Below are 14,795 nucleotides of genomic sequence, written 5' to 3'. Positions count from 1 at the left end.
TTTCCCTAGGTCTGAGCAAAGTCAGGTTCACTTACGCTATAGTTGGTGCGAATTGAACTAAACGTTGTTAGTCTGTGTAGCATGTCGAAAGCGTGTCAGGATTCTAACTGCACCGTTACCGGACAAATAACACTTTTAAGGTAGTGCTATTATAACACGGGACAGATTTCCTTTCAGCCATATACCCGTTGTGTCCGTGCTTCTTAAAAGGTTTCCAGCCTGGGGTTGACGTTGGGAATATTTTCCAACAGTATGTCCTTTATCATCGTATGATCACGGCAACGACCGACCATTGAAGAACGCCGTAAGGATGTATCATTGTTTTTTAACCAAGGAATTAGTGGTTGACCATCACTTTCATTGGCCTCATCATCATCATCATCATCATCAGCTTGGTTGATTATGATTTTCAGCAACTCTGCTGCGTTTTCTGCTGCTTCTCCCAAGATTTGGTGGAGTTGCTGGGAAGCTTTTTGTTGATCCTGTGTGTCCTTGGCCAGAACGAAGTTGCTTAGTTGTATTTCGATGCGGTCCTCAGCATGGAGTGCAAAGTCTCTGATCTTGATTTCTAAATCTCTTATCGCAGTGCCACCTCCGGATTTCTCCTGCACAAAAGCTTGCAAAGATGAAAGATTTTCGAACAAAGATTCCACTGATATAGATGCTTCATCATCAAGAGAAACCCTTGGACTGGGTTGCAGAAACTCCAACTCCATTGTTGCCACGAGAGAGCTCAAAGCAATACAAGCCATCTCTCTCTCTCTCTCTCTCTCTCTCTCTCTCTCTCTCTCTCTCAAATTATTCAGAATTTCAGATCTCAAGTTTTCTCAATCAATGAGTGGATGAGCCAACAGCCCTCCAAACAGTGCAGAATAAGATAGTCTACTTATTAAGAGCTTCTGGAAAATATATTTTTCAAGAAAGTCAATTTCTGCCCCCTTCTGGCTGTCCAAAGTTGAATGTTGATTCTCAAATGCCACCTGGTTGGATATAGTAAAAAATGTGGTCTGTTTGATATGGTCATTTCTGAGTAAGCTTCTTATGATCTATAGCTGTAGTGTTTCAGGCTGATACACCAACTTAATATTCAGTGTGATTTCAATATTTCATGAAGTGATAAAGATTTGGTCTAATGGAAGCTGCGGCACTCCCTGGTGGAGCTACTGGAGTGCAGGGATTACAAATACATCCAGTTGGTATGTTGGACCTTCCATCATATATGGCTAAGTGGCTTAGCAAACAGGACAAAATGCCCAACAGAAGCTGCAGACATGGCATATCTTTCAAGTTTCCCTCTTATATATAGTTGAAGATCTGTTGGCCAGAAGTCCAGAACTTTATCTCTCCTAACCATTAGTCGATTTGGTCCGCTGACCAACACAACCATCACAACAACAAAGTTTGTCAGCATTTGTATGTAGTGTCTTCTTTGCTGAGTGGCAACTGGTTTTCTTAGAGGATGGTGCAAAAGAAGATCAGAGGAAGTCCATGATTTTTATATATCAATAACGCTTTTGAAAGCAATTCTTGCATCTAATTACTCATGAACTGTGAAGATTAGAATCAAATATATATTTGGTTTAAGGTCAACTGATTTATGTTCTGAAACTGTTGTTACAGTCAAAACTCAAAAGTTCAAATTTGAGAGATGGACCCAAACTGTAATCGTTGTGTTATATATGTTAATGTTTGCTTTTCTGTTTTCAATGATGAGATCTCAACTTTGGGCCCTTGTTGGAGAACCATTAGCATGTACATATACCATAATACCCCCTTCCGACTCAAGACTTGAGAATGGGAATTGAATGAAGATCAAATTAGTCTTTTCACTTAAATGACTGCCACTATACTCCACACTTTAATTTGCAAAGAGGTCCCTCCCCTACTTTCTTCATACTGCCATGATCACACTTTGCCCTCTGACCAACTTAAATAACAGAGAGAGTTTCTCAGACCCCTTAGCTTCTTCCCCACAACACCTTACCCCATTGCAGATCTCCAGTAGGTGCTATCAAGGAAGTTTCTGAATTCATGGCCACACAAAAGCTACAAAAAAAGTGTAAGAAACTCTCTCAACTCTTCTCCTATTCTATGTATCCAAGAAAATTTCGTTTTATAATCCTTCCGTGGTCTTTGGGCATGCATATGTGATATGTGCATCTGGTTAGGCAGAAGCCGGCAAAAGACCAAGTCCAGCACTATGTGGTTAAGGGGAATGTTGAGCGGAGACCTGAAGGGTCAAGTCCAACATTCTGCCTCACAAAAATGTGCCAGTAAAACATTCGATCCTAACAACACATCGTTAGTCCAAATCTTGTTCAGCTCTAAGTAATTTGCTTTCTGAGACATATATACAAACAAAGGGCAATATTGGATTTTCCACTCCAATAAAAGTACGAGTTAAATGTTACATAAAGATGAGAGAAACAGAAGAGCACCACAAAACTTATTATCTAACTCTGCACACGAAGCAAAAACGCTAGGGAGGGAGGGGTCAGTTCAACTGGTTGATGTTGATCCTCCTCTCTTCTATCAATGTATTCTTCTTTTTGATATGTTCTATATCATTGGCGATGTGTCAATCTGTAACTACATTCTATATATTCTGTACAATTGACATATAAATACCGTAAAAAGCCTTATGGGAACGTTATTGGATGCCCTATCCAACTATCCCATACAACACACAAAAAAATGTGACACAACACAAAAAAACAACACTCTAAGACACTGTATTATATAGGCTGGTAAGTTGAGAAAGGATGCAGACCATCTTATCAGATATTCGGGAAATACTAGGATGCTCCATTGCATTCTAGATTGTGGTCTTTGGGACCAGATCTTCATGGCCTCTTTGTAAAAACTCAGGTCATAATGACTGCAATCCAATGGAAAACTGGCTTTTAAAAAAATCTACACATGCCTGAAATTTTTGGACGAAAAGTCATGGTGGTTGAGCCCCGCAGAATCGTAAGTTCTATGGAGGAGGGCCATCTTGCACGATGGAGGATGAGAAGGATTGATGCTTGGATTCAGAGACGTAGATTCCATTCCAAGCATTTTTAGTAGGAATTGTCTCTCCTGAAAACGAATGAAAGAAATAGTGTCAGCATTGAATCGAGTTTAGGTGAGATAGTGAAACAATGAAGGGTGTTACTTACACTTTCTGAAAATTTTGGGCTGGGAATAGCTGCTGCTAGTGATCTGAACATCGGGGTTACTTGAAGAGGGGAACAACATTCTTCATTTGAATACTCACATATGGTCTCATTAACGGGATTAACTTTGTCACAAGCTGGGAACATGTCGACGGGAAACAAACAAGTTTTATAAGCTGGAATTGGCTATTAGTTCGATTAAAAATACCTTGCATAAAGTAGAAGTCTTTCACACCTTGAGAAGTCGAGGCATTATTCCCAGAAATTCCTTTGGCAAATTCATCATCAATGTGGGTTGATTGTAATCCTGATTCAATATCCTGATGCAATGCACATAGCTCGGCTTCGCTCTTTTCTCTATTATCACCAACCCCGTGGGCTAGTAAAGTTGATCCCGTGCTATACTCCGAGCTGCCTGCAGACTCTTCTGATAAAGCAGGTTGCCTGCACAACAATATATTAGTGTGGACAAACATTCCCGAGTAACATATTTAGCTTGCACGTGACAATACCTCCAAGATGGTTGACTGCATTCATTAATGCTTTTTAATTCATTTGCAGATTGCTTAAAATTCTCGAGCTGAATCTCCATCTCAGAAATTTGGCATCTCCGTCTCCACTGATTGAGCCGTTATCATGTGAACAAACAACAACATATAGACAACATAATACAGAATATTGCAAAAGAGGGATCGATATTGGCTGAATTCCTCCATACAAGAATGCTCGTTTTTCGGAATTGACTTTGAGTGCCAGCGAGCTCAGTAGTTCCGCTTGTTGCATCAATGCGAGTATCTTCGGATCATCCTTCTTAAGAAATGTTACTTCGGTTTTATTGCTAGAGCCTGCTTGATCCAAAACCGGTGTTAATTATAAAAGATAAAGAACTTATAAAATATTTCATGGTCTAAAACTCTAAATGACTTTTCTGACTTATATATAACCTAATGGTGTGTTAAGAGCCAAACATTGCATCAGATTATTTACCATTGGCGTGCGAATCTTTGGCGTCCTCTTCATTTTGATGACTCGATACATTGCTCCTTGGACTGTAGAGATTTTGACCTATTACTGCAAATGGAGACCTTAGCATCTGATTCGTTGCATCGCAACTCACGAGTGATTTTTCCCTGTTGCTAAAACTTTTAGGGGGGTCTGGAATGTGACTCCTCCTAAACGCCAAAAACCAAACGTTATTTACGGAAGTGTGATCATATAGAGTTGAAGCACACTAAACGAATTTTACCTTTGCTTCTTAAGGGGCACTGCAGATTCTGAAATGCTGAGCCAACTTGGAAAGATAACCCTCCTATTATATTAATGAATGAATTACTGTTTTCTTATGCTAATGCCTCGTTCTTCGCTCTCTTTTTGCAGAGGGTCGTGAACTGATTCTTCACAGCATTATCAGTTCTGCAAATGTTAAGAATATGTAGTTAGTTGGTAACCAAGAATTTTTGTGATTCGATCAATTCTAGCTTGCATCCATACATTAGCTTGTCATCGTCATTCATCATCTGAAGGTATAGACTCTTCTATGTCTGTACATTGTGATTCATCATATTCAGGTCCCACGATTTTGATCTATATAAATGAAAAACAGGATGCAAATTAAGAATGAAGAAAGTGAAATGAGATATTAATAAAGCTAAGGATGACAAGGCTAAACTAGAAGATTATTCTAATAACCTAAAAATAGCTTCAATTCTAACCTCAAAAGTTGGGCCTTGTCTGTTAGTTTTACGTTGGAGATCCTCTGCAGAAGTGACAACGGAAGGACAACACTGCTGCAACTCAATTGACTCCAAGATCCGAATATGTTCCATAGTAAGAGGGATTTTTTTTAAACAATAACAAAATCTTAGGACTAAGCGCCCAAGCCAATTAAGCGAATTTTCATCAACTCTCCATTTCTTGAGCGTTTTATCTTCAAGAAGCAAGAATTTTAAATTACGAAATCGACTTTCTTCTACTTCCCATACTTTTCCATAAAAGACATTTTTCAACTTGAGAACTTCAAGCTCACGTATCTTGCCAATTACCGTTAAATCCCTCTCCGAAAGGTTAATACCATTCAAGCTCAACTTCCTTAGTTGTGAAGGAAACCAAAATCGTTTTGGAAGGGTTACAACATGGCCTAACAAAACTGAAATTGTTAGCATCTCAAGTTGTTCCAAACAATCAAGATTATCCAAAGTAATTGGATTGCCTCCAGAAACAAAGATTTTCAAATCTTCAATGTTTGGAAACCTGCAATATACTCCTGTTCTGCAATGAGTTGGACACACCCAAAATAATGTTTGCATATTATCTTTATCCATGTCTGGAGGATCAATTACATAAGATTTGTCAAGTTCAAGATGTCGTAACTGCGGTAACTCCCAAATTATTGAGGGCAAATGAATAGTAGGTGTTCCAAGTTGGGATTCTTTACTAGAAACAACAAGTGTCTGCAAGTTTCGATTGGTTAACACTACATACTCAAGACCCTCAAACCATTCAGATACAGATAGGTATCTCAAAAAAACTAAATCATGTAAGTGTGTTGGCACTCTTTGAAGAAACGAAGATGGAGCAAAAGCCAAAACTCTAAGCAACTTGAAAGATATAAATATATCAGCATCTTCTTGAAAGAAAAAAATGGAGCGAGGGTTGTTTGTTCTTAACAACACATAATAGTCAAATTTATGTGTGTATAAGCTTAACCAGCGACATGAATTTGCAAACATGCCAAATGACCCTCGTGGAAGTTGCAGAGTATTAAAAGCACAAAAAATGCCCTCTTTCTGAGCTTCTCTTACGCAAAAGCTATGTAAGGCACTATGCATCCTACATTTCTTATTTTTTCTACAAAAACTCCAATGGTCAATTAGAATAAGACTTCTATCAAGGAACTCTTGTAAATACTCATAGGCTTGACTTTCTAACTCCTTTCCCTCCAATGGATTAATAAATCCTTCAGCAATCCATAACCTAATAAGTCGTTTCACTTTGATTGCACTGCGTTTTGGGAAGACTGCAAAATATAGAAAACAAACTTTTAAACGTTGTGACAATTGATTGTAAGTGTGGGTCAGTACCCTCCTATCTAGAACTCCAAGCAACTCTATTTGCTTTTCAACCTTCTTCCATTCTTGTTTTATGTTGTCACACTCAGATAGACGTTTTGCAACTACAAGAATTGTGTGTGGCAATCCTTCGCATATCTCTACAACTTGGCTCCTAATTTCTTGAAATTTAGGTGGTGCCTTATGTTCCTCCAGTTTGAGAAAAGGGTTATTACAAAATAAAGTCCAACTTTCTTCTGGATTTAGCAAAGTCATATTATGAGTACTACAATCTGTGAAAACATAATGATCCCCCCTCCTTGAAATATGCCTAGTGGTTATCACTATGCGACTTCCATTTTTATCCTCAGGCAAACAACTTGTTATACCATGCCAACCTTGACTGTTCCATAAGTTATCCAAAACAATTAGATATCTCTTACCTTTCAAGCATTTGTATACCTGCTCAGCTGCTAGATCATCATCATCAGGAATGATTCCCTTTCTAATTTCATCATCTGGCTCTGGTAGTAGTGTCCAAAGAAGGGCGAGTAGCAGTTGGCTCACGTTATTGTATCCCCCCGGCATAGAAACCCAACTTCTTACATCGAAATGCGATGCAACTTCTGGATCTTGATAGACACTACTAATTAAAGTTGTTTTCCCAATGCCGGCCATTCCAACAATTGAGAGCACTTCTAGGTACCAAGTGCCCAAGAAGAGGTGGTCCTTTATCCGCTCACAATCACGGGCACGACCGACCATAACGACATTGCTGGGCTCCGAAGCCAAAGCATGTTTTAACCAATAAGGAATCATCAGTGGTCCTTCACTTTTGTTCACCACTTGTTTATCATCTGTTTCCTTGCTTTTTTCCAGCAACTCTGCTGCGTTTTCTGCTGCTTTTCGCAAGGTTTGATGGAGTTTATGTGCAGCTTTTTGTTGATCCTCTCCGTTCTTGGCCACAAGAAAGTTGCTTAGTTGTATTTCAATGCGGTCTTCGGCATCCAGTGCAAAATCTCTGATCTGTATCTCCACACCTCTGATTGCAGTGCCACCCCCTGCGCCTGATTTCTCCTGCAGAAAAGCTTGCAAAGATGAAAGCTTTTCATACAAAGTTTCCATTGATATAAACCCCGGCCCTTCATCATCAAGAGGAACCCTGCTTGGATTTGGTTGCAGAAACTCTAGCTTAATTGTTGCCATGAGGGAAGTCAACGCAACACAAGCCATCTCGATAGATCTCTCTTTCACTTCAAAGTATTCAGATAACAAGTTTTTTACTTTTTTTTCTCAATCAATGAGTGGATGTGCCAATAACCCATCAACCATTGCATAATTATACTGCAGGCTTGGTCCTGGACAAGGACAAGCCTTTTACATTAAGATTTTTCTCCTACATACTCTTTATTAGTATATGAATTTAGGGATTTTGTTATATAGTATTAAAATTGTAACTTATTTATATTTTTAATTTGTATTTTTTAATTTTAATATAATATCAATATAGATGATGTGTTATTTATTATGTATATTTTATTTGAATTATGTTATCTAACTAATTATATTTGTCAAGTGTATGTATAATTATTATTATTATGTATATATTAGAAAACATATGAGAACTAATAGGGAATATATCTCAGGCTACGAACCCTTTTACACTAAGGAGCTGGTTAGATACGAATCACAGAGAAGCGATTGGCAATCCCCGACCTGAATTTATCGCCTGAGCGACTCGATCGGGAGGCTAGGCGTCTTGTTGGCTTCATGGGCCTTTGACTTTATTCTTCGGAGCTCAGTCCCGACCTGAGTAATTGGGTCGAGATCCCGAGCACCACACATACTTAGCATTCAAACATATACCACTAAGCGATGGTCAATCAAACACGTCCTTATAGTTGGACGTTTTTCCTTAGCAACCAGATCACCGAGTATATGGAGGACACGTGGCGGACATGTCGACTACTCGACACGTGACCCCTTAAACTTCCTATAAGTAATTATTCAAGAGATGGAGTAGTCTGGTGAGTTGGAACACGCATACCAATTCAGCTTGAGGTTGCGTGTTTGATCTTCACAAGTTGCGAAATGGTTGTTTTTCTTTAGATTTCGGCAGAAGAATAAGGCAACCAAAGATTTTCTTTTAATTGTTTTGGCTGATTAAGGGACAGCCAAACAATTGTTTAATCCCCTAATCTTCCTAATCCTCTACTAATGGCAGCTTCCAAGGGGAAACCAACAAAAACGTCCTCACTAATTACATAAAATAAGGAATAAGTAGGGGAAACTAACAAAAACGACCTCACTAATTTCATAAAATAAGGAATAAGTGGGGGAGTAGTAGAACAAAAACTTCCTCACTAATTACATAAAATAAATAAGGAATAAGTTTGGGAGTAGTTGTTGACTTGTTGGATGGTTATGAAGACTTTTAAGTCTTCAAATGGAAGGAGGGGAAAGAAAAATTAGGAAGAGGGGAAAGGAAAGAAAATGGGAGATGGAGCGGTTGTTATACCGTGAACCATGGTCCGAAAAAGACATTTTTAAGTAAAGAAATGAATGCATTTATATATAAGATCAATTATTGTTTTGCTCAGTGTTCATTTAGTTCAACCATTATTGTTTAAAAATTTTAATTATAATGTAACCCAAAGATATTGGACGATTGGTAAATATGATGTAACCCAAAGATCAAAATTCTAAAGAAAGTGTTTGGTTATTCAATAGTTTGAAGCAACAATTTGTTCCAAACCACTGAAAATACAAACACTGTAATTTACAAAAAATCTCTATATTTAAAAAAAAAAAAAAGTTTATTGTAGAGTCATTTTGACTCCTTGAATAACAAGACTCAGTTTTGTTGGCTCAGTGCTTGCCTATCAACATATGGGCAAGCTTAATTTTTAAATTGGAGTCTTAAGGCTCCTTTTATAGGAGCCTCAAGGCTCCCATGCTACTTTTCCCACCGATGTGGGATAAGTGGCAAAACTAAGGGGAGCCGAACGTTCGACTCACCATATGTTTTTTTTTTAATTTTATTTCTTTTATTAAATTATTATTATTATTTTTAAACTATTATTATTGTTATTATTATTATTATTATTATTATTATTATTATTATTATTATTATTATTATTATTATTATTATTATTATTATTATTATTATTATTATTATGTATACCCTTAGGTCATTTTACATGTTAATCTAAATAGTTAATGTTTTTAAATATCTTTTTACCAACCGTTGATATAATTCGCTGGTCAAATCTCCTAATATAATCCGCTAACGTTAACCGCTAACTGCTGATTGTCAAACAAGGACATTGCGAGGTAGTTTTCCACTTCAATTTGTTGTGTGATTTGAATACTCTCTTTGTCCACAAATCCCTCAAGTAGTTAATATGATTGGCTTAATTATATATTTTTTAATTTTTTCATGGTATTAATAAAATACTTGGTAATTAAATAAATATATAGTATTATTTTGTATTATAACTTTTGTTGGTCCCAATAGGGTGGTAGAAAGTCTAAGGGCGGGGGGGTAAATAGACTTTCTAAACTGTTTCACAATTAATAACACTTTGGTAATTTCAACTCCATGTAATAAATAGATAACCAAGTATTCAATTTGGATTGCACAACGGAATTATTGTACGCAAGTGTTGTGCTCAAAATGAGGTGATGTGAGAGGTATTTAGCACATGCTACACATTAGATATGCTTGAAATAATTAAGCAATGATACGGAAAGCGTGAGTTACATGCATACGTGAAAATCAACAAATCCAATCATATAAAGTTAAGCAATGAATAGTAACTAGGTTAGTTATAGGGTGTTAGCGAACAGAGCTTTCGGCAAACTACTCGTGTTCGTGTTCGATAAGCGTTCGTTTATGTTCGTTTGTTAAGGTAAACGAACATTAACAAACAAAATTTAGAGCTCGGTTAATAAACGAACAGAGCTTGAACAATTGTAAGCTCGTTTACTAAGAGATCGTGAACAAGCTCGTTTGTGTTCGTTAAATAATGTTCGTGAACAAGCTCGTTTATGTTCATTTAATATTGTTCGCGAACAAGCTCGTTTAGTGTTCGTTTAATAATGTTCGCGAACATGTTAATAAGGTAATTTTATTGTCTTAGGGTTTTTAACTCATTTAGTCCTCGCAGCCATCCTCATTCCTCCATTCTGCCAATTCCTCCCTACTCTTCTGGTAGGGAACTAGAGAAGTCCGCAGCAGGCAGCGAAGCCACCAACCCACCACCGCCGGCGACGTCCGCCGTAGCCACCATCACCAAAACCACCGCCATAGCCACCAACCCATCATCACCGCCGCCGCATCCTCCATCACCGCCGGTGGCGTCCATGTACCCGGTACCGTGAAGCAGACCGCCGCACCAGACCGAAGCCACGTCCACTACCGCTGAACCCACCACGTACCTGGTATTCTCCACGAGGATCTGAGCTCTTTTACTTTTATTTATTTTTATGTAATTTTGTTTTTCTATTATGCCCTTTCTTCTTTGTTAGTGTTTCATCTCAATTTCTAGTTCCTATGTACACAATTTCTAGTTTACTTGATTCTCTCATTCACGTAATCATATTCCTTTTTCCTTCCTGTAATTTGAAGGGTTAGGGTTCATTTGAAGGGAATCATGAATCAGTAGTGGAGGAAACAGAGGGATCGACAACATTAAATGGGTATGAGTTTGTGTAAAATACGTATGTGAAGTATTGTTGTTTGTTTTCTGGATCTGAAGCTAAAAAGGAGTAATATCTTTGTTTGTGTCTCTGTATGTATTATTTTTTATATATAATATCAAGTAGCATACATATATATTTGTGATTATGGGTATATGTGTGTGATTATATAATTGAGTTTGGGATTTCTGAGTTTTCTACAAATGTATATGAAGCAGCACAATGAGGTGGAGCTATCTGGTCTTGGAATGGGTAAAATGATTGAATTGATTGCGAGAAGCTAAAGTACAAGCAGCACGAACCCGGAGATAGAATTGGGAACCAAGAACCAGACCATAGAATTGGGAAGTATGTAGCAAAGTTCTTGTTATCCAAAGTAGGCTTTAGAAGCCTTTGTCATTGCAAATGCTAAAAGGTTTACTTTCTTTTTTGCTAAGGTCTTTAATTATTTTTCACCCTTAACTAGCTATGAGCTTCTATTTTGATTATGGTTTGTGTTCAGATTCTCCAGTGTTTGGCTGATAAATCGTTGTGGGAATTGGAGATGAGATCTATTGTTGGTTTCTAGTTCAGAAGAAAATGAATCATAATTAAACGCCTTAACCGAATCAGGGTATTCACAGTGATAAGTTCATCTATTCTTGATAAATGACAGTTGCTATTGAAATCTAGTAAATATCTACAATGATGACAATAGTTTCTATTTGGCAAACAATTTTTTGGTGAGTTCATATGCTGCATCCCAGAGCTGCTTTACCCATTTTTGAGATAGATAGAAAATGCAAGATGCGGAATCTACATCTTAACTTGAATTTACTTTTGATGATTTTGGCTTGTAAGATTAACAAACAGTTTGTGTATTCTTTTAATCTTGTTTTTATTATTTTTATATATAGTTATGTTGTTTATTTCAATTATTTGGTTGTTGTTTGTGAACATGTTTGTTAACATTAATGAATATGTTCGTGAACGTGTCATGTTCATGAACGTGTTCATTAACGTTATTGAACATGTTCGTGAACGTGATTGTTAACGAACATGTTCGTGAACGTGTTTGTTAATGTTAACGAACACGTTCACGAACATGTTCGCGAACGTTAACGAACACTAATAAACGATTAACAAACGAACACGAACATGATTTTCAAAAAGCTTAACAAACGAACACGAACACGAACATCCTAAAAAGCTTAACAAACAAACACGAATAGCCTCTGTTCGTTTATGTTCGGTTCGTTAACAGCCCTAGTTAGTTAAATAATATGCAAAGCATATTAAGTAAGTGCAGTAAGTAAATGAGAGAGAGAATTTACAGTGGTTCGGAAGTGGCGTAATCTAACTAGTCCACTTTACTCCTTTCACGTCTAAGAGTAATTCACTATTTTCTCACACAGTTACAATAGTGAATAAGTGCTACACAAGCACTTCTTCGAGTGTTTTGCACACAGCTACACCCAACTCCGAGTGTTTCGCACACAGCTACACTCTTCTACGAGTACGTACTTCGCACATAGCTATACTCTTATGCCAACTAAGTGTCTTGCACACAGCTACACTTAGCAACCATGAGTATTTTGCACACAGCTATATTCTTTACAGTTACAAGTGACGGTAATTATTTTTCTCTCCAACTACTTTTGAGACTATTCAGACTAAGTCTCTTTTCTAAATATTTCAATGAATATTTTGACTCTAAGATATTTTTGCACTTGTATATTTCTCTTTGCAAGTTGTTCATTCATGTTGATCTTCATGTCTTCATGGCTTTTTATAGATGATCAAATGTATCCGTTGCAGCAGGATAATTTGGTATTTGAATTTTGAATCTCGTAGCCTAATATTGTTGACAATATGATATCATCATTTTGATTGATTGCCAACTTGTGTCTGACAAGATAATATTTTTTATCAAACTTGATTTCAAGTTGTTTCTAAAAAATAATGTCTTCTTCTTTTTTGATCACCAACGTCTCTCTTACAAGAATTAAATCTTCTGACTTGATTTTCAAGTTGTTTCTAAAGAATTATACAATATAATGTATACTCAGTAAAAAAAATTATTTACATCCCCTAAATACAATGTACATTATATTTGTACTAAATGTACATTATTTGTGTACTGAAGGTACATTATTTTACAGTATACAAAATATGGCCCACACAACTTGTGTGGACCATGGTCCACACAATAATGATTGCACATATAGTCTCATTAACGGAATTAAGGATGTGTTTGGGAAATATGCTTGTTTTGGAGGAAAATGACTTCCTTTTATTTGGGAAGACATTTTCCAACTTCTACTACACCAACACCATATCACCACCGCTACCACCACCAACACCAACACCATCACCACCACCACTACAAGACCACACTACCACCACCACTGCACGCCTATTATTATTATTATTATTATTATTATTATTATTATTATTATTATTATTATTATTATTATTATTATTATTATTATTATACAAAATAACACCACTACCACTACCACTACACCACCACCACCACTACTATATTATACCACTTTTATTTTTATTATTATGATGATTATTATTATTATTATTATTGTTGTTGTTGTTGTTGTTGTTGTTGTTTTGAATTACAAGACTTTGGCAAGTTATTTTGATATCTTATTAGTTATCTTTTATTAAAATTAAAATTGTTATTTATATTATTATATCTAATAATCTAAATAAAAACATAATAAGTCTCAATCAAAGTTATATCCATCATTTATGTCCATGTTTTTAATGCTAACCATTTTGTACATTGTGCTTTTAGAGTTGTACTATATAATTTTTTGGACAAAAATATCCTTACCGTTATAACTTCTGTTATCTTTTCCATTACGTTTACCATGCACATGCATCTACCATATCTTTTCTTATATTCTTTAATTATAACAATATTTGTAAAATATTATATATTCATTATATATTGGATTAATATAATAAATAACTTTTATTTCACTTAGATTTTAATTAGTAAAAATTTGTTAGTTATTATTTTTTTAAATATAAATATAGGGTGCATATGTTTTTGCACATTGCGCATAGAAAAGACTAGTATTATTATACATGTTGCTATATTCTAAATAAAATAATTAAAATGTGTAATTATACAATTCTACTCATTTTCTAAAAAATGAACCAAACACACAGAGACAGTTTTCCAAAATGCATCCAAACACCGAAAAGAAAAATGTTTTTTGAAAAATGACTTATTTTCCAGAAGTCATTTTCCTGTTTTCCAAACGAACCCTAACTTTGTCACAAGCTGGAAACATATCGACCGGAAACAATCAAGTTTTATAAGTTGGAAGTGGCTATTAATCCGATTAAAAATGCCTTGCATAAAGTAGAAGCCTTTCACACCTTGAGAAGTCAAGGCATTATTGCCAGAAATTCCTTTTGCAAATTCATCATCAATGTGGATTGATTTTAATCCCGATTCAATATCCTGATGCAATTCACATAGCTCGGCTTCGCTCTTTTCTCTATTATCACGCACCAACCCCATGGGCTAGTAAAGTTGATCCAGTGCTATACTCCGAGCTGCCTGCAGAGTCTTTCGATAAAGCAGGTTGCCTGCACAAACCATATATTAGGCACATTCACCGTTGTAGAATGTATTTTATTTAATTTGTTATAGAATGTGTTTAAGGTTTTAAGGGTGAACCGTGAGAAAAGGAGAAAGGTGGGATGGTGAGTTGATGACGTATAAATATTATATTTTCATGTAAGATTTGAAGGATTGACCATGACAAATATGTTATAGTATTACACTTTTCAATATAAGTATTACATTTTAAAATTTTGGAGTATTAACTCTTTGTTACGAATAATATTGATTAGATTTTGATAATGTTAATTCTTGTAA

At 36.1% G+C, this 14,795-nt stretch overlaps 3 protein-coding genes across 3 annotated transcripts; all 3 read right to left on the bottom strand.

Annotated features, from left to right (window-relative positions):
- Positions 1-203: 203 nt before the first annotated feature.
- Positions 204-716, bottom strand: LOC109146682. Its single transcript, XM_019294332.1, has one exon. It carries the CDS (start codon positions 714-716, stop codon positions 204-206), a length of 513 nt encoding a protein of 170 aa, XP_019149877.1.
- Positions 717-2,454: 1,738 nt separating this feature from the next.
- LOC109146681 lies at positions 2,455-4,251 on the bottom strand. The gene is made up of 6 exons (XM_019294330.1): positions 4,146-4,251; positions 3,831-4,003; positions 3,671-3,777; positions 3,394-3,602; positions 3,162-3,295; positions 2,455-3,081 (listed from the first exon to the last, which is right to left on the bottom strand). The coding sequence occupies exons 1-6, from the start codon at positions 4,249-4,251 to the stop codon at positions 2,914-2,916; spliced, it is 897 nt and encodes a 298-aa protein (XP_019149875.1). The 3' UTR covers positions 2,455-2,913.
- Positions 4,252-4,385: 134 nt separating this feature from the next.
- Positions 4,386-7,523, bottom strand: LOC109146816 (putative late blight resistance protein homolog R1A-4). Its single transcript, XM_019294476.1, has 3 exons — positions 4,871-7,523; positions 4,650-4,742; positions 4,386-4,571 (listed from the first exon to the last, which is right to left on the bottom strand). Exons 1-2 carry the CDS (start codon positions 7,436-7,438, stop codon positions 4,665-4,667), a joined length of 2,646 nt encoding a protein of 881 aa, XP_019150021.1. The 5' UTR covers positions 7,439-7,523; the 3' UTR covers positions 4,386-4,571; positions 4,650-4,664.
- Between the last annotated feature and the right edge of the window lie 7,272 nt (positions 7,524-14,795).

The sequence above is a fragment of the Ipomoea nil genome, unplaced genomic scaffold, assembly GCF_001879475.1.
Source record: "Ipomoea nil cultivar Tokyo-kokei standard unplaced genomic scaffold, Asagao_1.1 scaffold1936, whole genome shotgun sequence".
In the NCBI taxonomy this organism is placed as follows: Eukaryota; Viridiplantae; Streptophyta; class Magnoliopsida; order Solanales; family Convolvulaceae; genus Ipomoea; species Ipomoea nil.
This window is presented reverse-complemented; position numbering and strand designations above follow the sequence as displayed.

What these genes read in the sequence shown, in the direction of transcription:
- LOC109146682 (XM_019294332.1), bottom strand. Translation starts at nt 716, where the DNA reads ATGGAGTTGGAGTTTCTGCAACCCAGTCCAAGGGTTTCTCTTGATGAT.
- LOC109146681 (XM_019294330.1), bottom strand. Translation starts at nt 4,251, where the DNA reads ATGCTAAGGTCTCCATTTGCAGTAATAGGTCAAAATCTCTACAGTCCA. An exon ending in TCCCTCTTTTGCAATATTCT is followed by an intron (nt 3,778 to 3,830) that starts GTATTATGTTGT and finishes CGGCTCAATCAG; the next exon opens with TGGAGACGGAGATGCCAAAT. An exon ending in TAATGCCTCGACTTCTCAAG is followed by an intron (nt 3,296 to 3,393) that starts GTGTGAAAGACT and finishes ACATGTTCCCAG; the next exon opens with CTTGTGACAAAGTTAATCCC.
- LOC109146816 (XM_019294476.1), bottom strand. Translation starts at nt 7,438, where the DNA reads ATGGCTTGTGTTGCGTTGACTTCCCTCATGGCAACAATTAAGCTAGAG. An exon ending in GACAAGGCCCAACTTTTGAG is followed by an intron (nt 4,743 to 4,870) that starts GTTAGAATTGAA and finishes TCATTTATATAG; the next exon opens with ATCAAAATCGTGGGACCTGA.